This window comes from Aptenodytes patagonicus, chromosome 15 (assembly GCF_965638725.1).
Source record: "Aptenodytes patagonicus chromosome 15, bAptPat1.pri.cur, whole genome shotgun sequence".
Taxonomy (NCBI): Eukaryota; Metazoa; Chordata; class Aves; order Sphenisciformes; family Spheniscidae; genus Aptenodytes; species Aptenodytes patagonicus.
The window spans coordinates 13,325,950-13,346,222 of record NC_134963.1 but is presented as its reverse complement, the minus strand read 5'-3'; the positions used below and the strand labels follow the sequence as shown (position 1 = coordinate 13,346,222).

At 56.3% G+C, this 20,273-nt stretch overlaps 2 protein-coding genes across 4 annotated transcripts in view; both read left to right on the top strand.

The window, feature by feature from the left end:
- The window catches only part of SRRM4 (serine/arginine repetitive matrix 4), a 52,050-nt gene extending 38,732 nt beyond the window's left edge, over window positions 1–13,318 (top strand). For all 3 annotated transcript variants that reach the window (XM_076353379.1, XM_076353378.1, XM_076353377.1), the window contains 5 exons: window positions 2,169–2,506; window positions 4,108–4,320; window positions 4,594–4,704; window positions 6,373–6,519; window positions 7,140–13,318. In XM_076353379.1, coding sequence (XP_076209494.1) covers window positions 2,169–2,506; window positions 4,108–4,320; window positions 4,594–4,704; window positions 6,373–6,519; window positions 7,140–7,398 — 1,068 coding nt within the window. In that variant the 3' untranslated portion in view covers window positions 7,399–13,318. The remainder of the gene's footprint in view (window positions 1–2,168; window positions 2,507–4,107; window positions 4,321–4,593; window positions 4,705–6,372; window positions 6,520–7,139) is intronic.
- A 2,550-nt stretch (window positions 13,319–15,868) lies between these two features.
- Window positions 15,869–19,989, top strand: HSPB8 (heat shock protein family B (small) member 8). The gene is made up of 3 exons (XM_076353394.1): window positions 15,869–16,741; window positions 17,908–17,971; window positions 19,220–19,989. Exons 1-3 carry the CDS (start codon window positions 16,363–16,365, stop codon window positions 19,377–19,379), a joined length of 603 nt encoding a protein of 200 aa, XP_076209509.1. The 5' UTR covers window positions 15,869–16,362; the 3' UTR covers window positions 19,380–19,989.
- The last annotated feature ends 284 nt before the right edge of the window (window positions 19,990–20,273 follow it).

The window sequence follows — 20,273 nt, the reverse complement described above, 5'->3', positions numbered from 1 at the left end:
CTCCACTCTGGTTTCAGTCGCTGCTGGTTCAGCACGTGTATCTGAGTGAGCTGCCCCTGTCCCAGTTAGCACCTCTTGAACTAGGTCAAGAGCAACACCCACCCACCCCCCCCCAGGGACACAGATCAGATGCCACCAGCAGGGGGGTGGATGTGAAGACACCATCTGATGGGATGAAGGAGCTCCATGTAAACAGTGACACAGGCTGGGTCTGTAGCCCCTCTGTGGATGAGAAAGAGCCCTGTCCCCATGCCGGCCGGTCCAGGGCTAAGCTCTCTGAAGGGACTGGCCCTGTCCCTGCTGTGTGACAACTGATCCAGGTCTCCTCTGCTCCCTGAGATATTGCCAACATTGCAGTGTGGTTTTCTGTGCTCAGAATACCCCAGATTTGTGAGGGCATGGCCCAGGTCCCCAGTGTGGAGAGTGTGGCACAGAGGGAGGGCATTGTGTGCCCCAGAGCATGGCGTAAAGACATGTGCAGGTGTTTGAGAGAGCATGGCTTGCTGGGAACATGTTGGAGGACTATCCTGAGCTGGGGGGACCGTGAACCAAACCTTATGGGTGGGAACGAGAAGAGAAGAGCAGAGCATCTGAGTGAAAGAGGAGGAGGCCACACAAGAGTGCAGACGTGCTGTGTCCACGTTTGGCCCTAATTTTCACCCTGTTGCAAGGCCTAGACGGTAGCACTAACATAGCCTTGCTCCCAGTGCTGGTACATTTCTGCACTTGCTCAGGCAAATGCCAGTGGAGTTAAAACTGAACTATAAAATACGCAAATGATGTAAATCCCCTTGGTGGTGCTCAGGGTCCCAGACAACAGCCCTGCCCAGGGCAGTCTATGTGGGTTTGGGGTCCTTGCTGACCCCGTTGGGTTCAGCAACCCACCAAAACCCAGCCGGGGTATGGTGGAACCCCCATGCAGAGGCTGGCAGAAGCAGGGCTGTCGTCCCCTTCCCCATAGGTCTCCAGTGCAGCACAGGGGGGGATATTTTTCCTCTTCTACATTTTTTTTTTTTTACTTCTTACCTCACTTGTGTTCCCTTTGTCACTTCCATGAAACCCAAGGGGATTTAGTGCAAGCTGCAACTTTTCAGCACAAGCGATTGGCTTCCAGGAACGGGCTGGATGGCCTCATTTAAAGCAGAAGGAAACAAAAATGAATAATAAGTGAGACAAGCAAGCCGACAAAAAGCAGTCATGACATTTGCATAGAGGAGGCCAGCGAACAGTTGGCAGTGTGGATTGAAGAGAGGGTTTATGTTTTTTTCATGTAATTTGAGACTCTAATGATGGACTTATGTTGCCCGCTCTTCCTTTTTTCTTACACCTTACCTACTAAAGGAGGAGTTCTTGATGGGTAAGTGGATGCTATCCGCAAGACACCAGGGAATTTATTAGAGGTCACTCGAGCGCATTAGCTATATCTTCTTCAGGGGGAAAAAAAGCACACAAAGAAGTATCTGTATACCTTTTATTTCCAGAGGGATTTTTCTTTTTTCCCCTCCCTCTTCCTTTTTTCTTTTTTCCTTTTTTTTTTTAGTTTCAAAGTGGTAAGCTTGTTTATTTGCCAGTTTTTACTTTGTACGGAAGCCCTTAATTTGATTTGACTTGATTTTTTCTTTGCTTATTTTAGTGACATTCATTCAGCCTCTTTATTAAGGAAGCTTAAAAAATTCACTCATTTAAGATTTTGTTTAATTTTTGTTTTCTTTCCAAAGACTATGTAGGGTTTTTTATATGTATATACCCATTTCTTTTAATTTTTTTTTTCTCCCCCTCTTTAAGGTTAAATAAGGGCTTTGTCCTCTGTTACACCTTTTTTTATTTAGTTATTTTGATTCTTTGGTTGCCCGTTTACTTTGTTGAACTCTTTTGTTTAACATGAATCGCATGCTGATACTCTTTGCATGATCTCTAAATCTTCCCATTATCATAGCAGGGGGAAAAGAAGTTTCTTCTTACTGTGGATTTCTTTCAGGGATATGTGCTTTTGTTTTCTTCTCCTCTTTCTTCTTTTTCTTTCTTACTTTGTTTCTTTCCTTTTGTTTCAGTGCATCATGATGGTAAAATTTCTGGGTTTATTTAAGAAAAAAAAAACAACAAAGTAAAACCAAAAACAACCCCCCAAAAACCATTCAAACAATGCCAAATGGCTTTTTTGCTTTCAGATCTCTCAGTCAGGGTCTTCTGCTGACCTCTTTACCAAAACAGACAGCCCGCCTGGTAACCTAGCCAGCCAGAATGGAGAGTATCATGAATATGACTCAGGAAACGATACTTCCTCCCCTCCCTCCACTCAAACGAGCTCATCCAGGTCAAAGGACAGCCAGGAGAAAAGAAGTCTAGTCCATGATGGCTTTGGCCATGCCTTCTCGTCCGGGAAGCCCAAACTGGCCAACAGCGATAACAGCTCTGATTCAGGAAATTCCTTCACCAGTTGCTTTTCCCAGACCAAGGGAACAGCTTTGGAAAATCTGTCTCCAGATGCCCAGGGACAAGACCGAAGGTCAGTGATTACCAGTAGCTGCTGCTGGCAGCCAAATACCTGGTACGTTGTTGCTCTGTATCTCCTGCCTGCTCGCCAGTTGCAGTGGTGAGCTGGCAGGGAGGTTTTTGTGGTCTGAAGGCAGTTAGATATAAATCAGACCCACGGTCTTGCCAGTCTGGAGTCCAGAACCCAGCAATGACCAATACTGTAGCCTGAGGAGGAAGATGAAAACCCAGCCATCACGCCCCCAGGCATTGCCTGTGCCTGCTCTTCTGGCATTAATGTGGCTAATGCAGGGTTTGGCCCTGGGTCGAGCTGTGTCCTGAACACATCCCTGCTCAGTTGGACGTGACAAAGACAGTCACTGGCCTTTCTAGGCTAAATCTGAAAGGTGCATTGGGGTTGCTGTGCTAATTCTCCCCCTCTGATTACTGCGGGGAAGGGAAGCAGGGTTCATTTTCACTAAAACCATTACGGGCTGTTCTTTCACCTGTCCAATGAGTCAAATCCAGCCTCCCCTTCCCAGCTCATTCAGGACTGGTCCTGGGTGACAAGATAGCCTCTTCTACAGATGGGGAGCACAGGGAGGGCCAAGTACGTCACTGGCTGCAGGATAACAGCAGCAGCTCTGTGCACTGGGGCCACGGGGCATCAGAGCAGGGGGCAGGAGTCAAACCACCATCCAGTGCCGCAGGCCATCATCAGGAGAGGGGAGGAGATGCCAGCCTCCATCACCACCTCCCGTTCCTGGGGGTTTGCCAGGTGTTGTTGGGGATGAAGGCACTGAAGCGCGGTGGCTGGTACCCAAGGCTATGCTCAGGCAGTGGTGTTAGGGAGCTCTTCCAGCTCAGGCCCTTGGGTCTTAAAGGCTGAAAGTTAGAGCCAGGATGTGGTCTGGGGGTGGGAGCACTGAATGAGAGATGAGAGGGAGCCAGGAGAATTGGTGTTAGGAAGAACAAACCCTCTATTTTTCAGTCAGAGGGTAAAATTTTAGGGCTGTTTGTATTTTTCACATTGTGACTCCAGTGGGATAACTGTGCCTTCACATGGGTGGAGCTGGGATTGCAGCTGGCCCTGGCTGTTGGGAGGCTGCTTCGCTGCTGGGCTCTAACCCCAGTTCATACCCAGGGCACTTCTGGAAGCGGAGGAATTCACGCAGCGCTGTCCAAAGGCAGCAGGATGTGCCCGCTCATGCTGCTCCACAGCCAGGCTGGAGCACAGGCCCTTGCCCTGCCATGCTCTGGCTTTCCCTTGCTCCAGCATTTCTCACCTCGCTCCCTCCCCAGGACCTGCACCGCTCACTGGCCTGACCCAGGCTCTGCCAACCAGACACCTTTGGTGTGCTGGGCACAGGGCAGAAGAGCTGCCCCTCACACCACCTGAGACCTCTTCCACAGCCCTTCTCTGGCACAGCCTGGAGGGTGAGCTTTTGGGCTCTGACCCACACACACGGGGCCTCCTGCAACAGCAGCCTGGGGAGCCGGGAGGTCTTTTTTTATCCCCAGCTGGGGAATGGGAGGATGGGAGTACTTGTTGGCTGGAGCGTGGTGCTCCCCTCAGCCAGGGACCAGTCCCAGTTCAGCCACAGCTTCAATGACTGTCCAAATATATATTCACAGAGGGTGCCTGTCCTTGTGTCTCACCTGTTCGGAGGAGAAGAAGCGAAACTTCCTCCCGTCCCCAACCCACAGCTCCCCGCTGAGGCCGTGCTCCCGCAGTGAGTCGTACACCAGCACAGGCAGATCCTCCCCCAGCTCCAGCCGCTCCAGCTCCTCACACCACAAGGCCTCTCCCAGGTACTCCCGAAGCAAGTCCTGCTCTTCAGGAAAGAGGTAAGGCCAGCTAAAACGGCTGTCTCTGTGACCCTGGACAATGTCTAATTCTTGCAGGCTGGCAGGCTCCTTGCAGGGGGAGGTGTAAGAGTTTGAGGGGTGCCTAGGGATCCACATGGCTTGGGGTGAACTGGCCACACAGAGCTGAGCCAAGACCCTGAAGTATGGGGCATCTCTCTATGGGCTCTCCCCATGAGCCCAGATTCGGAGGAATTTGGTACAGCCTCACCTTCCAGTGTCTTTAACTCTTTTATGGTTCTTGCCTATCCTCAGGTCATCTTCACGCTCCCCCAGCTATTCCTCCAAATCCTGCAAAAAAAGTCCTGGGAGCAGGAGTTCAAGGTCTCGTCGGAGCCCCAGTTACTCCCGCTACAGCCCTAGCAGGTACAACTGTCTCCTCATGTGATATCTACTGCCTCACACTTTCCCACTGCCTGCATCATTTGTTTGGACTCCAGCACACTTGCTGGCTCCTGCCAGCCCCAAACCGCTCCCTCAGCTTCCTCACTGGGTGCTTTAGTCCTCAGCACCGGGGTGAGAGGGAGCAGGGGGACACAGAGTAGGGCATATGGCAGTATGTTACGTTGGCCCTCAGTCAGTGGAAATTCCTCACCATCTGTTGCCCCAGAGCTGGTGCTGGTTGCAGAGGGAAGAGCCCAGAAATGAGCCTTTCACTTTCTGTGGGAAAAGTGGATTTCCTATAGCCAAGGACTGCCCTGCGTTGATTCAGGAGAATTTCACACAAAGCACTTTTGGGGGTAGGTTGCTGGGAAGGAGACCTGGTTTATCCCTGGAATTGAAGCATCATGGTATCTCACACTCAGAGCGTGTGGCAGGTGAAGTGGCTGTTCTTCCTCTCTGAGCCCTTGTGGGGGACACGCTATGCAGCTGAGAGCGCACAGATGGCTGCTCGGTGGTGTTTTCCAGGGCCTCATGCGAGTAGGAGATGCCTCATAGGAAAACCTGGGGAGTGCCCCTCTCTATCATGCTGGTGTAAACAGTGGGCAGAGCATTAGGCTCCAGTTGCATCTGTCCACAGCCTTCATTTCTCGAGGAGCCCACGCCAGCCAGCGGCCCCTGCAGCAGGGCTGCAGCCCTTGTCAGAGAGGGATCTTAGTGCAGTAGGGAAAGACACTCCGCTTTTCAGAGTTGTGGCTCTGCCAAAGAGTTGTCAGGCCCTGGGAAGTGTCCCTGCTGCGTGGGCAGATGCCGGGTACCCTCGTGCTGGCACTCACACAGTCTTGCAGAGGGAAACACAGTCCAGGCAACTCTACTCCCTCCACATGTCATAGAAAACACACATCTCACAGCTCAGCCCTAGGGATGCCTTTGGGCAGGTTTTTCTGGTAACTTCTCTGCTGCTGTGAACATTTTGCACCCTTGAAGTGTTACATTCCCAGGGTCTGATTCTTGCAGGCTGTGACAATCTCTGCACTGGTGTAGGAGAACACTTCCTGCATGCAAGGATCAGGCCCTTGACCTGTAACTTGCTGCTTTGCAGATGGCATTGAGGAGGGTGTATGAAGTCAGCTATACTCCACGGAAGGGCCTGTGCTGACATGTAAGGGAATTTAACAAAAGAGAAAACCATAGCAACACCGGCACTCCTGGTGAGCCATGCAGAGCTGCACAGCCCTGCAGGGATTCTGGGGGCCCTCCGCTCACGTGGGGCCTCCTGGCAGGGTTGTTCTCGCCTGCTTCTGCAGCACAGCCAGCAAGAGCAATTTTAGTACAGCTAAATACCGAGTGCATCCACAGACACAGGTACATGGAAGCCATCTTAGTTTGGCAGCGCAGGGCCACCAGGAGAGACTGCTGAAACCCCCAGACACAATTAGTGGGTGTCCATCTGTCCAGCCAGATGAGTGTCTCTTTGTCCAGCTAAGTGAGTGTGCGCAGGGCTGATGCCACCAGAGCACTTTGCTTAGAGTGGTCCCTTTTAGAGCTGAGCATCCTCCGCTCATCTGTGCCTTCATGGGTCACTGCCTCCACATCCAAAACCCACCCCACAAAAACCCAGCAGTGACAGTTTCCAATCTGTGCCTTCCCCAGAGACCGTGAGCGAGAGCACAAGTACGGCTCCAGTGAGAAGGAGTCACACAGGCAGCGTGACCGCCGCCGGCGGCAGCGGTCGTATTCACCCCTAAGGAAACGCAGGAGAGACTCTCCCAGCCACCTCGAAGCTCGGCGCATCACGAGGTAAGGGGATGCTTACCATCGTTTGGAGACAGGCTCAGCTGGCACTCCCCGGGGACACATGGGCTGTCCTTGGGTCCCAGCCCTTGCCAGCGGAGGCTTCTCCAGGAGGAGATCGGTTTCCCTGAGCCTGATCAGCAGGCCCTTCCACCCCTCCTAGAGCTTAGGGATTTCCAGCTAGAGGCAGAGGGAGGATGGGAGGGGTCTCATTTACAACAGCTGACAAAAAAAGGCAGATGAAGTCAGAGCAGGGACTCACCTGTCAGGTGCCAGGAGCATCCCCCCACAGGCTTTTTGTTTCACCCTCTCCTGTGGTAGATGTCCCACACTGTAGAGAGAGTCAAATACTGACTCTAACCTTCATGCTGTGAGGGCTCTTTGGGACAACATCAAGCAGAGCCCAGCCTCAGACTTGGTGCTTGGAACATTCTTCAGGGCCGTGGGGGTGGGTGGTTTGAATCCCAAGGCCTGTCAGCTACCTGATCTCATCCTTTTTTTTCTATTAAACACACACAATCATGTTTTTGGGGAGTGTTGTACAGAGTAAACAGTGCTTTTTGGAGATTTTTGGCAGTAAGTTCATCCTTGTGTTGCTGGTAACCCACGTCTCTCTGTCCCCACAGTGCCCGCAAACGCCCCATCCCCTACTACCGTCCCAGTCCCTCCTCCTCCAGCAGCGCCAGCAGCTATTCCTCCTGGTACAGCAGCTTTAGCCGCTCCCGGAGCAGGAGCTACTCCAGCTACCGGACGAGCCGGAGCCGAAGCTGGAGCAGCAGCAGCGCCGAGGGCAGGAGCCGCAGCCGGAGTTCGGGCCCCAGGAGCAGCCGCAGCAGGAGCAGGAGCTATGACTCAGGAGGCAGCTCCGACAGCCTGCGTCGCTAGGGAGTGCCGCCAATGGCTCGCGTGCCGGCATCGTTTCCAAATTCCTGGCATTCTCCGCTTCCTTCCCACCTACCTGGCCATTGATAGCAATCATTCCCAATACTGATATGGTGGCAGTGCTGGGTTCCCCTTTCCCGGTTCGGAGTAAGAGCCCTCGTGCACCCGGTGCAGTCCCTCTGCCACCTCACGGAGTGGGTGGATCAGTCCCAGCTCCTCAGGCCAGGGCTGGAAGAAGGGTTGGTGCTTTACAGAGGGTCTGTCGCGAGAGACCTGCTCCATCCTCCCCGATGTCCCCGTCTCCCCATCGCTGCTGCTCTCCAAAGCATTACCAACTGGTCCAAAGGAAAGAGTTCAGCTCCTTGCTCTTCTGCCAAACCAGGAACCAGCAAATTAATTTCTGTTGGAGGGAGAGACCCAGTTAGGGAGGAATTTGCTGGGAAGCTTTGATGATGAGTGGGGGTGACCTGACCTGTCCCCGCCAAGGCAAATATCAGGTCCCTTGGGTCTCTCCTCCAGAGTTTCTGCCCACTCTGCAGCAGGCCTCTGCCATAAGAGAATATTTATTTATTGCTGGTCAGCCAGTCCCTGATATAAATAGAAGGCTAGAAATCCCCCCGATGTAATTCCTGGGGAAAAAAAGGCCATTCCCCCTCTTTCTCCTGCCCTTTCCTACCAGGTATGCATCATCTTTTGCAGGGTTGCGTTATCCCCCCCAGCACTGTGACTTGTTTGCAAACAAACTCCTGAGATCTGAAGCAGACATGGGGCCGGTGGGTTACATGGGAGAGGGGAGCTGGTGCCACGCTGTGCTCCGAGGGCCAGGCCATGGCGTGGGAGATGGGGGCCGTGGGGTTCCCTTCTCAGAGGAACCCTCTTGCAGTTTGGGTTTAGGTTTTTCTAAAGGGAGCCTTGCCCTTGGAGTGCAATGCTGGTGCGTCTGTAAGGAGATATGGAGAGCGCCTAGCTGTGGGGTGTAGTGAGAGCACACGGGGTTGAAAGGGCATTGCACGACCCAGGGGACCCCAGTTCCCCTTCCTCATAACAGGCAGCAATTTTAAGCAGTGCCAGGAGGATTTCAGGAAATCATTTCTCCTTGAGACCCTCAGGCTCCCCTGAGGCAGGCTTAGCAGCCACAGCAGCCCCATCGCAGGGCCCGTGCCAAGCTGCAGAAGGATGCACTCGTGCCCCAGTTTGTCGCTGGGAGGACGGAGCGGTGCAGGGGGACAGAAAGGGCCCCCCACTAATTGCCTGTTTTTCCAAGGAGCCGCAGGCAGCGGCAGGAGGGCCCTGCCTGCCTGGGCAGCCCTGGGCCCTGGGGTTTTGTCTCCCTGCCAGCCCAGCTGCCTGCGCAATTACTGTGTTTTGCAGGGTAACAAAGGCTTCTCCCAGCACAGGCTGAGCTGGTGCTGAGGAGTTTTTCTCTTACAACACCTGGGTGCTTAGAGAAGCTAATTTGGGCTTAAGACTTCCCTCCCTCCCTTTTTCCATCCCCTCCCCTTCCATCCTGCATGATTATTAACGAGTTTGGGCTTAATGAGTCAAGGAGGTGTGTCATTTAAGTGTCACAGAAAAGGGCTAAGTGGAGCCAGCATCTGCTGGAGGAGGAGAGGGGGTAGAAAGAAATGCAACACCACCCCCCCCCCCAGCTAAAGAGTTACCTACAGCCCCCCAGTCCCGCTGGCAGCAGGTAAAGGGGCAAAGCCGCAAGCAGAGGAAAGCCGAGTGCCATGTGGTGTTCTGGTGGGGCTGGATGATCACCTTAGCAAGCATATAAACCTGTTACCTGTTGGAAAGTACAGCAGCGTGGGGGGTACTTCCACCTGGGTGGTACGAGGGGAAGTTTTATGCCAGGGGTCCCTTTTTCCCAATATTCTTCCTACTGCTGGTCCCCCTTGTCCTGTGCCTTCAACCCCCAAAGCCCCCCCTTTTCCCGGTCCCTCATCCCCTGCCTTGCTCTCTGCAGGTAATCTGAGGATGAGGGTGGCCAAGGCAGAGAGCTGGGCACTGGTATGGTCATTGACTTGGTGGGGACATGTGTCCGTCTCCTGGGAGGCCGCTTTTCTAGGACATAGAGAAAAGCATTCCTAGTAGGGCTGAGCAAACGCCGTAGGGCTGTGGTTGAGGGATCAAAGACGGGGTGTTCTTTTAGTGGGGTGCCACTGCCTTCCCTCCTGCTCTGGCCCTGACAGCAGCCCCTTGGCCATCTTCTGCAGTGAACTCCCTTCTCGTAAAGGGCTGAAAACCTCACGCTTCCTCCCCAAAGAGGCTCTCCCAGTTTGACACTGAAACGTTGTGTCCTTCTGCTCCCCGGGAAGACCCGAGGGTAGTGATGGGAGCCCAAACCCCAAACCTACCAGCGTTTGAAGAGTAGCCTCATGCCCCTTAACACCCCCGAATGCACACGTGCATTGGTAGCAAGGAAGCAGCGAGCTGGGAGGTCAAAAACGAAGAAAGAAAAGAGGGGCTTTGTGCAACTGGTGTAAATATCAAACACAATGCTGACTTGAGTTCCTCGTGGCTGGGGACGGATGATTGAAGCACCGCATCAGGGTCAGCAGCACCCACTGACCACGGGACAGGAGATGACTCCGAGGGTTGCACGGGGCTGACGGCAGCTCTCGTACCTGTCTGGCTGATCCGTGCTTCGAGGACTGCCACCACTTGTACAGTCCGTGGCAGCTAAATGCTCCTGGGGTTTCCCGAGCAGACTTGCGTTGGAGTAAACCTCTTAAATTATTTATTTATTTATTTATTATTGTTATTATTATTCTATTTTTAACTGTATGTCAGAACGGATGCAGGTGGTCACTGTTACCAGTATTTATTTATTCTATTTTTTTTTAACAATAAGTTATTTTTGGATCTGTTTGTTTGAATGTATCCATGCCGCTGTTCTCGTGTAAAGGTTTACAGCGCTGGCCCCTCTCGGTGAGGCGGCTGGAGGAGTGACGGTCACTCCTGCTGCCGTGTCCCTTTGTCTGCGCTCTCTGGAGCGTGTGGTGGACAGAGGGATGCAGGGCAGAGCTGTTTGTCTGTTTTCATGTTAAAATCTAGGGTTTCTGATTAGATTTGTGCAGGAACGTGATGGATGTGACCATAGAAACAGGTCTAGGACCTCACGGAGGTGACGGCGAGGGTCTGCTCGCCGGCCGGCCGAGTGACGGGGTGTTTGCAGTGCTGCAAGGGGAAGTCTTGCCCCGCTCCGTGCTTGTGCTGGCGGGGTGCCAGCTGGCTGCCGCCGCTGTTTCCCTTGGCTCCGCAGCCAAACAACCCGAAACCGAGCTGCTCTGCACAGGCACCGCTGGTTTCCCTGGGAGGATGCCGTCGCTAGGACTCCCCTGCCGTGTTTATCGCTGCGCAATGACCCACCCATGGAAAAACTAAAGAAATGAGACCGTGAGAGAGTGATCTGTGCTGAAGACGCTTGCAAAATCCAGCCTCTGGTGACGACCTAACCAAGTCTGTGTGTGTGTCTGTATGTGTATGTGCACATGTGCATATACATACGAGGTTTTTTTCAGTGGTGGTATTTATTTTTTTAACTTAAGATTTTTAGTACAAACTGGAACATCACCCTCCCTGTCAGTGGACAACTGGGTTTTCCGTCAGTTTGCGAGAAGCCGTGAGCTTTTCTGTCTCTGTGCCTTTTGCCAGCGCTTTTTTTTTTTAATGTTGTTTCGCTTATTCATTGCTTTTATGGATTTTTGCTCTGCGTCCGGCGTCTCAGATTGCAGAGAATGCCAGCAGCAAAAAGCAGCGTTCACCTGGTGGAAAGGCAACTCGGTCATTTCAGTGTTGGTGAATCGCTACTCACCTGCGGTCAGCCGCACGAGGGATGCCCAGGGCCGGCCGCAGCCTCAAGGCTTCAGGAAAATATCTCAGCCACTTTTTGGAGGCCCTATCTCAGAGGGTTTTGCTTTCCTCAAACACAGAGGCTCTTTCCCACAAAAGATTTTTTTCCCATCCCTCAGGCGCCCCGGTTGCCTTTCCCCGGCAGAGTGCGTGTCGCAGCACCTGCTCCCAAATGTCCCCCTGACCCCGGAGTCGTGCCGTCGGCTCTCCCCGCTCCCTGGACCTGCCTTGGCTCTGGGTCTGTCACACCGAGTGAGGCTCGTCCCACCTCTCCCAACCCCAGTGCTGGGGCCAGGCTCCAGAAAACCCAGCAAAATCTCTGCAGGTTTGCTGGAAAGCAAAGATAAGGGATATTTCAAAGCGCTGTTGTGTTCTTTCTTTTCTCCACGGGTTATGGCACTCAGTTGAGCTTTGCTTTATATTGACCACAACTTTTCTCAATGTTTTTGTTGTTTTGGGGGACTGAAGTTGCACCAAACTTGTCTGCAAGAGCCAATCATTGTTATTTTGCTATGCATTGTACATATATTGAACAGGCTGAGAGGACTTAGCCTGTTCAAATATTTATTTCTTCTATTTATTGAGCACTACTTTAAAAAAGCTATTCGGGTCTTGCCATTGGGTCCATGAAGGTAGGAGCCTTTGAGGTGTTGCCATATACATTGGAGAGAGGTTATCGGAGAGGTGAATTACTGAGGCTGTCACCTGCCAGCACGGAGGCATCTGGCAGACAAATTAGGCTCATTTGGAGATCAACCGCCAGTGATTTAGGGAGAAGCCTCATTTAGATGGAGATGAGCAAGGCAAGGGAAAATCCTCCATCTTCTTGGACCAGCTTCTATTGACAAATCACCACCCCTTGGAAAGGCGCTGGGCGTTTGGAGGCGACAGGCCAGCTGTGGCGGAGGAATAACCCTGCTCTTTGTCCTCTGTGCCACGTAGGGCTGCTTGGATTGCCAAAGATCCCCGGAGATCTCTGATCTCCCACCGGTGGGCTTTCTTGGCTCTCAGTGGTTATTGGGGGAAGGGGAGACTTGTTGCCCTTTCATCGATGCAAGGAAGGGGACAGGGCTGAAGTGACTTGCTGTGGTCTCTACCGGGAAGCAATGATGTCCACCCTGCCTCGTCCTGAGACCCTCGTCCTCGTGCCATGTCCTGCTTTGCCCCCTTCCCCAAGCTTTGCGGCCGAACCAGTAGCTTTGCCTGGATGTGAGCTCGGGAAAGGTGGCGAGGACGGGACTGGGGAGGTCTCTCCCGTCATCTCCGACATGAGCTGGAGCTTGCTGCAGGCATCTACCCTAGCTTTGGAAAAAAGCATGGGATGTGCTAAAAATCATGACCTGCCCCAGTGTCACTCCACCAACGCCGCAGCCATTGTCCTCTTCATCCGAGTGGGAGGTTTTTGTGCTCCGTGGGCAGAGCTGCCCGGCTTGGCAGAGGATGGACGTGGCTCCGGCGTCGGCAGGCGAGAGCCCAGCGCTGGGCTATTCCCATGGAGCTGGCCAGAAGCCGTGGGGCACTCAGCCTGGGGCTATCGTGGTATTTGTTTGAGAAAGGGATGGATTCAGGTGCCTAAGTGAAGTCTCTGCCCTTTAGTGTCCAGTGGGGTTTTACTACCTCTTTACCAGAGGATAAATAATTCTCGTGACTTTTGCTGCTACCTGGAAGTTTGCACATGCCTGGGAGGGTCTCCGCAGCACCGGTACACGATGCTTCACGGTCAAGCATCCCGACTCTTGGGCTATTGCCTAGAGAACAACACCCTGAACCTCACCGGCCCGGGGGCAGCTCTCCGCCTTCCAAACCCAGGGAATGAGAAGATCTAGAACAAAAGCCAAGATGGGAGAAAAGCCGCGAGGGAAGCGGTGTCTCTGTTTTCTCACCTGTTGGTCAATTCCTTACCAAATGACACCGGTGCGTCTGTTCATTTGACTTCATTGTAAAACTCCCTTTGCTCTCCATCGAAATGCATACTGTATTCTTTAGTCTTCCTGGGGTATTTCAGTTGTTAGCCTCGTTAGAAAAATTGTTCCAATAAAGGTTCGGACAGTATTTCCTTCTCATCGCAGCCCTGTTTGTCATGTTCCTTTTGGATCCGACTGCGTGTGGTGGGATATCTTGGGTTGTTTCAGCTGCTCTGCAGGGAAGGGCATGTGCCTCCACGCCCAGCTGCCGAGGACTGGCTCCTCAGGGCACTGGCTGAAGCAAAAAAAGTTGTGGGCTAGGATTTCTGGCAGCTCTCCCTTCCTTGCTGGGCCAGGCTTTCGCTGCCCTTTGCCAGGCGTTTTGGGTTTCCCCCGCCCCATTCAGGCACCAGTAGCCCAAGCCAGTCTCACCATGGAGGTCACCATTTGGGCTCGCCGGTGCTCTCCTCTGGGCTGTGCGCTTCCCACACAGCCCTTGCTCCAAGCCCTGCATGGTGCTCCTGCGCCACAGGCTCCCCCTGCGGTCACCTCCTCAGCCGTCTCCCCGTGAGCAACGGGGCGGTGGGGACTCTTCACCACCCCAGATGATGCCCCTCGCCCTGGGATGCTCCCCTGGACTGGCTGGGGGAGCGGTAGCACCAGATCGGGTTCCCACGCTGTTCCTGATGGGGCTCAGATGGGCACCGAGGAAGGGTCTGGCTGCAGCACGGATGGACACTGGGGACATGAGGCAGCGTCCCCAGGTCACTCGGAGGAGAAGGGAGGCTGTGAGGCTGCTCCGCGCTCCCCAGAGCTGATGTTGTGGGGCTGGCTCAGCCGTGGGAGGCAGCCAGGAGATTTGCAGTGACAACAGGAGCTAAATTGGGATGGCCCAAAGAGGGTGAGAGCCGGTGGAAGGGGACGTGTGACTAATGGGGATAAACAAGGCGACAGGGAGGATTCCTGGCTGGGGAGGGAGGATGGCCCGGAGCTATGCAAGGAAAAGAGGGACTGGAGATGTTGGGAGGCTCCTGGAAACACGGCAGGATCGTGGGACTGCCCGAAACCTCCTCGGGGCTCATCCCCCTCTCCCCATGGGCCAGCATCTGCCTGAGTGGGTGCAGAGCTGGGTGCTGGAGTGATCCTGCTCTCCATCCAAGGTGAGAGGTGCCCAGCTGAGCTCAGGCTCAGTGTGTGGCGATGTCCCCCAGGACACCCTGCTGTCACCCCCAGGCAGCAGGAGCCCCCAGCCGGGCAGGGGTAGCCAGGCAGGACAAGGGGACGGAGGGGGATGCTCTGCCCCTCTGCTGGCAGCTGCCTCCCTGCACCCAGGGGTGCTCAGCCAGCACCTGGGACCTCCCCAGGCATCTCCAGGTGTCCCCCTCAGTCCCCAGGGAGGCCCCCATGGTGCCCAGCTGTCCCCCCCAAGCATGGGGGGGCGAAGGAGCTGAGCATGAGGGAGCAGCCCTGCCCTGCGCCAAGAGGCAGCTCCCTCCCCCAGCAATGCAGTGTTGGTGCAGCGTGATTAATGCCGTTGGAGTGACCAGCGGCTGAATCGCTGTGTGGCCTGCGCTGCATTAAAGTCTTCCTGCTGTAATTAGCTCCATCAAGTCTATTAGAAAAATTGCAGATGCTGGAGAGGAGCGTGAGGCAGACCCAGGAGGGAGGATGCGACATGAGGAAGTGGTCCCTCATCGATGACGTCCCATCATCTGGCGCATCCCTTCACCCATCCGAGCTATGCCTGGACCACCTCCATGGGGAGCCCCTCGTTGCCACCAGGTACCCCCAGCTTGCGTGGTCGTGGCCGCGTTGCCCGGGCAGATGCTCACTGGGAACTCACCTGCCGCCGCCGCTGTGCCTCTTCCCACAGCACGCTGCCCGCTCCCCGCCACTGCCCTGTAATTAGCCCCGCTGCCGCGCGGCTGTAATTACCACCTCACCCTGCCCGCGCACGGCAATTGCGGCAGGGCTGGGGCACGCGGCGGGGTGAGGAGGAGGAGGGCGAGGAGGAGGCAGGTGCTGAGGAGTGCCACGAGGACCCTGCCTGGCTGTTGCCTGGGGTCCCTCTCCTTCCTGCGGTTAGGGGACATTTCTCCAGGCCTGGCCGGGGAAGGCGGCCGATGAAGCAGGGCTGGAGTGGAGCATCTCTTGTCCCACGGCTTGCGCCCGGGCTCTGCGGCCAGCCCTGGGTGGCCAAGACCCTGCATGCTGCTGGCCACAAAAGGGGTCTGTCCCCTGCCCCGGCATCCCCCAAACACCCACTCATGGGGTCCCGCCGCCCTCGCAGTGCCACGCCGGGGTGCCACCAGTGACCCATTTCCTGGTACAGTGGGCTGCTTGGTGGGGCGGGGACACGGGGCTTTACAGTGAGGGGAGCAGCTTGGCCCAGCTCCACCGGGGGGTATTTTTAACGGGTGACACTGGGGTAAAAGCAGCCGGCCCTGAGCTCGGGGGCTATTTTGGGTGGGTGGGCTGGGTGCAGGGCAGTGGGAGGGGGCAGTGGGGGCCGGGGCAGCTGCCGAAGCGCCGTGGCCCTGCAGCAGCCGGGATCCTCAGGCCGGCAGGAGAGGTCAGCTGCCACAGCCCAGATTCTCCACGGCTGTTTCATCCTCTCCAAAATACTCGGCTGACAGGGCAGGAATTGCAAAACACCCCCCCCCCCCCCAAATCTGTATAAATAGCGCTCACCCAGCAGCTGGAAGGTTAGAGAAGTTTCTCGGCTCCGAGCTCAAGCATTTATTGCAGCTCTAGCCCGGGAGCGGCAGGGAAAGTCGCACGTAAAGTGCTGGGGAGCGAGAGGGGAGAGATAAGCTTTTTAATCTTGTGATATTCGGCATTTTTTGGTTTTTTTCCCCTCTCCCACTGCGAAGTTTTATTTTTCTTTCCCCAGTCCCTGGGATCACAGCCAGACAGGAAGCGTTTTCTCACGGCCAGAGAGCTCCCTCCGTCCTTCCTGCGCTCCTCCGGCTCCCAGTGATTCAGCCCTGAATTGATTTTCTCTGTCGTCCTTCACCTGGTGCCGGGGAAGGAGGGGACCGTCCCCGCGGCGCCCACCCACAGCCGCGCGCCCGCGTCCCGCCCGGGGTGGATGTGTCTCCTCCGGGACAGGCTCCCTGGGGAAGTTCGCAGCCAGGAGCAGCCGCATAGAGGCTGAGGCTCTGTGGGAGAGCCCCAGGGACGCGCTCGGACCCCTCCGAAGGAAGCCATGGCAGACAGCCAGATGCCCTTCTCCTGCCATTACCCCGGCAGGCGCAGCGTCCGCGACCCTTTCCGGGAGCCCGGCTTGACCTCGCGCCTGCTGGACGATGATTTCGGCATGTCGCCCTTCCCCGGGGACCTGACGGCGGACTGGCCCGACTGGGCTCGGCCCCGGCTCACCACCACCTGGCCGGGTCCCCTGCGCACCGGCATGGCCCGCACCTCCGCCATGGCCCCCGGCTACGGCACCCGCTTTGGGGGGTTCCCCGAGAGCCGCAGCCCCGCGCCCTTTCCCCGCGAGCCCTGGAAGGTGTGCGTCAATGTGCACAGCTTCAAACCTGAGGAACTGACGGTCAAAACCAAGGATGGCTACGTCGAGGTGTCAGGTGAGAGCGAAGGCACCAGGGAGGAGGAGGATGGGGCATGAAAAGTAGCCGGTCCTGCCCTGCCTATGCCGGCTCAATAAATTGCCATAAAATGCAAAAATCACCTTTATTTTAAGCCAGTGGGAACAGCCCCGTGCTTGGGAGCAGGGCCAGGGCTGCGGCAGGGCTTTGGGGCAGCCCCACGGGTGGTTCGGGGGTGCCACGGGGGGACCCGGCTCGCAAGCCGTGGTGGTTTGCTGCAAAAATGAAAAGGACAAGCCTCCTTTGGGGTAAATCTCCCCACTTTCTGCCCTGGCTGGCTGGGGAGGCACCGCTACAGGCGGCAGCACCCTGCAGCAAGCTGCCAAGAGGGGCCCCAGCTTGGCTCAGTTAATTATAGCCGGGGTGAGGCCGGTGTGGAGGGACATTCCCTTTAAAGGGGCCGAGAGAGAGGCAGCTCCGGTGCTGGGAAGCGGGGGGCAGCCACCCTGCGGCCACCACCCCAACCCAGCCCCGACAGGCCCCAGCCTGGGGGTGAGCTGGCCAGAAGCACGTCCCTAAAAATTCAGTTAATGGTGGGGACAGCGGGTGCGGGGTGCACCACATCGGGGGTGCCCACGGGCACCCAGCCCTGAGCATCCCTTCAGCCCGGCACCGACATCCCGCATTGCCCCCGAGTGCCCCGGGCCGGGGTCCCCAGGGAGAGGCTGGGGGCTGCCACGCAGCATGGCCCTGGGTATTTATTTGGGGCTCATGGCATCGCAGGGGGAAAACCGCAGGTCAGGGGGGTCCAGGCCGCCACTGGCGTGGTTTTAACTTCAGAGATGCTCCAGGCACAGGGACCCCCAGCCTGACAGCGCGGTGGAGGGGAGCCCAGCCTGGGGAACGGGACAAGGGGGGACACTGCCACCTCCAAAGGTTTTATTATGTCTGGGGGGCGTTTCTTAAGCCCCAGCTCTTGGCAGCCTGCGAGACCCCAGGCTCTTACTGGAAATATGGGTGTGCTGTGTCTGGCATCTCCTTCCTCACATAGGAGAGGCTCCTTGAGCCCTCCCCAGAGGGAAGGGTTTGCACGGGGGGAGGAAAACAAATCCTCTGAAAACTTTCCTGTTGGCTTTTGTTGTTGTTTGTTGGGGAAAAAATAATCTCCCGGTGAGGTGGTGACTGGGTGTTGCCCTTCCCTGCAGGCAAACACGAGGAGCAGCAGGTGGAAGGAGGGATCGTCTCCAAGAACTTCACCAAGAAAATCCAGTAGGTACCAGCCGGCCCTGGGGCGTCCCCCTGCCGAAGGGGCTGGGGCTAGGGGGGGTGCCACATCCCCTCAACTAGCACCCAAATGTCGCTAGCCTGCTGTGGGACCCCGTCCCTGCGGCACCGGCAGGTCACAGGCAGCGCGGGGATGCCATCGGCAGTGAAGGGTTGAGCTTTGCCAGTCCCCGCACCCCAGCTCACGCATGCAGGGACTCCTGTGCCTGTTTTCATCCCAAAATCTGCCCTTTTGAGGCACGGGCCTGGCTGGTTCGGGCCACACAGTGATTTCCCGAGGGAGGTAAAAGAGGAGGAGGTCTTTTTCTGGGTGCTTTGTCATTCTCCTCCAGGCCCGGGGCTGCATTTGGAGCCGTCTGGGGCACAGGGAGCAGGAGGAGTGCAAAGAGCCACACTCACAGTGCCAGCACATCCCCCGGGGTTCAGCAGGGCACGATGGGCTGACACCATTGTCAGCCCCAAAATACATCCCTGTGTGTGAATGTGTATATATATCTCTGTCTGAATGATGTCAGTTAGATTGCTATTGCGTTGACTCACCACGATGGCTCACTTTGGCAACAGCAGCGGCAAAGGGCAGGGAGGAAAGGCGAGTCCGGAGGCAGGCGAGCCCCAACTGCAGTGCTTCACCCATGTGGGGGGCAGACCCCCGGCCGCAGGGCTCGCGGGGTTAACAGGGAGAAGCAGCAAAGCCCAGTGCATGGGAAGGGATTCCTCAGCTGGCAGCAGCTCAGCTTTGCTTTTCCACCCCAGAGGAGCCCTGTGCATCCCAAACTCCCGCGGGAAAGCTGGGGTGAGCACCGCGCTCCCTCCTGCTCAGCGCTCGGCAGCCGTGGCGGCTCCTTTTACGGGCAAGGCTTGCGGCTGACGCGGGCTGCGGCACAGCGATGATTTACTCCTGCTTTGCAGAAGCCTGGGCGGCACAAGCGGCGGGTGACATCCCGTCAAACACATCTGCCAGGGAGATTAAACAGGGCGCCCACAGGGGCCAGGCCGGCCAGGAGGCCGCTTTAAATATCCCCGGCACATTCCCGGGCGCTACAGTAATAACGTAGGCTTTGCCGAGCCCCACGCCAGGGCTGCTGGCTCGGCATTGGTGGTTCCCCAAGTGCTGGGGGTCCTGCGTGGGCTTCCCAAAGGTCGATGTCCACCAGGGATGTGGCATGCTGCGAGCCGGCAGCTGCCCCGGCCCCCCAGCTCCTAAACCATCTCGTCTTTCCCTCCTTCCTGCAGGCTGCCCTACGAGGTGGACCCCATCACGGTCTTCGCCTCCTTGTCGCCGGAGGGGCTGCTGATCATCGAGGCGCCCCAGATCCCCCCCTACCCGCAGTACGGTGAGGGCGGCTGTGGCAGCGAGATCCCCGTCGAGAGCCAGGAGGCCACCTGCACCTGACCGGCCACCCGCGTCCCTCCCGCGCCCCGGCATCCCTCCTCCCCTCTCCCCTCTCCCCCCAGACCCCCGCTCCCCGGTCCCCTGCGGCGCAGCGTCCGGACAGCCTCCGGCAAGGGTGACGGGTGCTGCTTGCAGGGACGGCAGCACCCACCACCCCACGGGGGGACCAGCTGAGAGCCGGGGCGCGTGCGCCAGGTACCAGGCCACCGTCCCCAAGGGCTTGTAGCAGTCTGAGGTGCTGGTAGAGATTTTTGTGCCCATGGGGCCGAGCAGAACGGATGTCCTCGTTACGGTTATTTTTTGCTCTGAGTCGCTCCAATGGGATATTTATAACAATAGCAAAAAAGAGCCCTTTTTTCTCTAAATTGATGTGGAATCTTGTAGCCCCGTGTCTTTTCCTCCTCCGTGGGTTGTTTTTTTTTAAACGACATCTCTGCAAAGGATGTGCGTCCGGCAGCGGAGCTTGACGGCACGGCCTCCGTCCTGAGAAACGCAAACCGTCCGCGTGTTTTGAACATTGTTTTTTGGGTTGTTTTTTTTCTTTTTTTCCAGAGAGAATTTGTGCTTTTACTTGTCAGACCTGAGGAATAAAACCCAGTCGATGTTCTTAGCCTCTGCTTGTCTCGGCTGAGCCCGGCGGGGCGGGCGCAGGGCTGTGGGAGGGTGGCGGGGAGGAGGGGGGATGCCACCGTGTGCCACCTCCTAGCCCAGCACGGGGTGCTCCCCATGGGGGGAAGGAGAAGAGAGATGTGTGGGGATCCTTTGCACTGATGGGCGGCCGAAGCTTTTGCTTCAGCCTTTTCTGCAGCCTGTGAATGCAGAGTCCTGGCTAACACTGTGCCATGGAGGCACCGAGCCCAGCGAGGACCGCGGGCTCATCCTTTCCTCACCCTC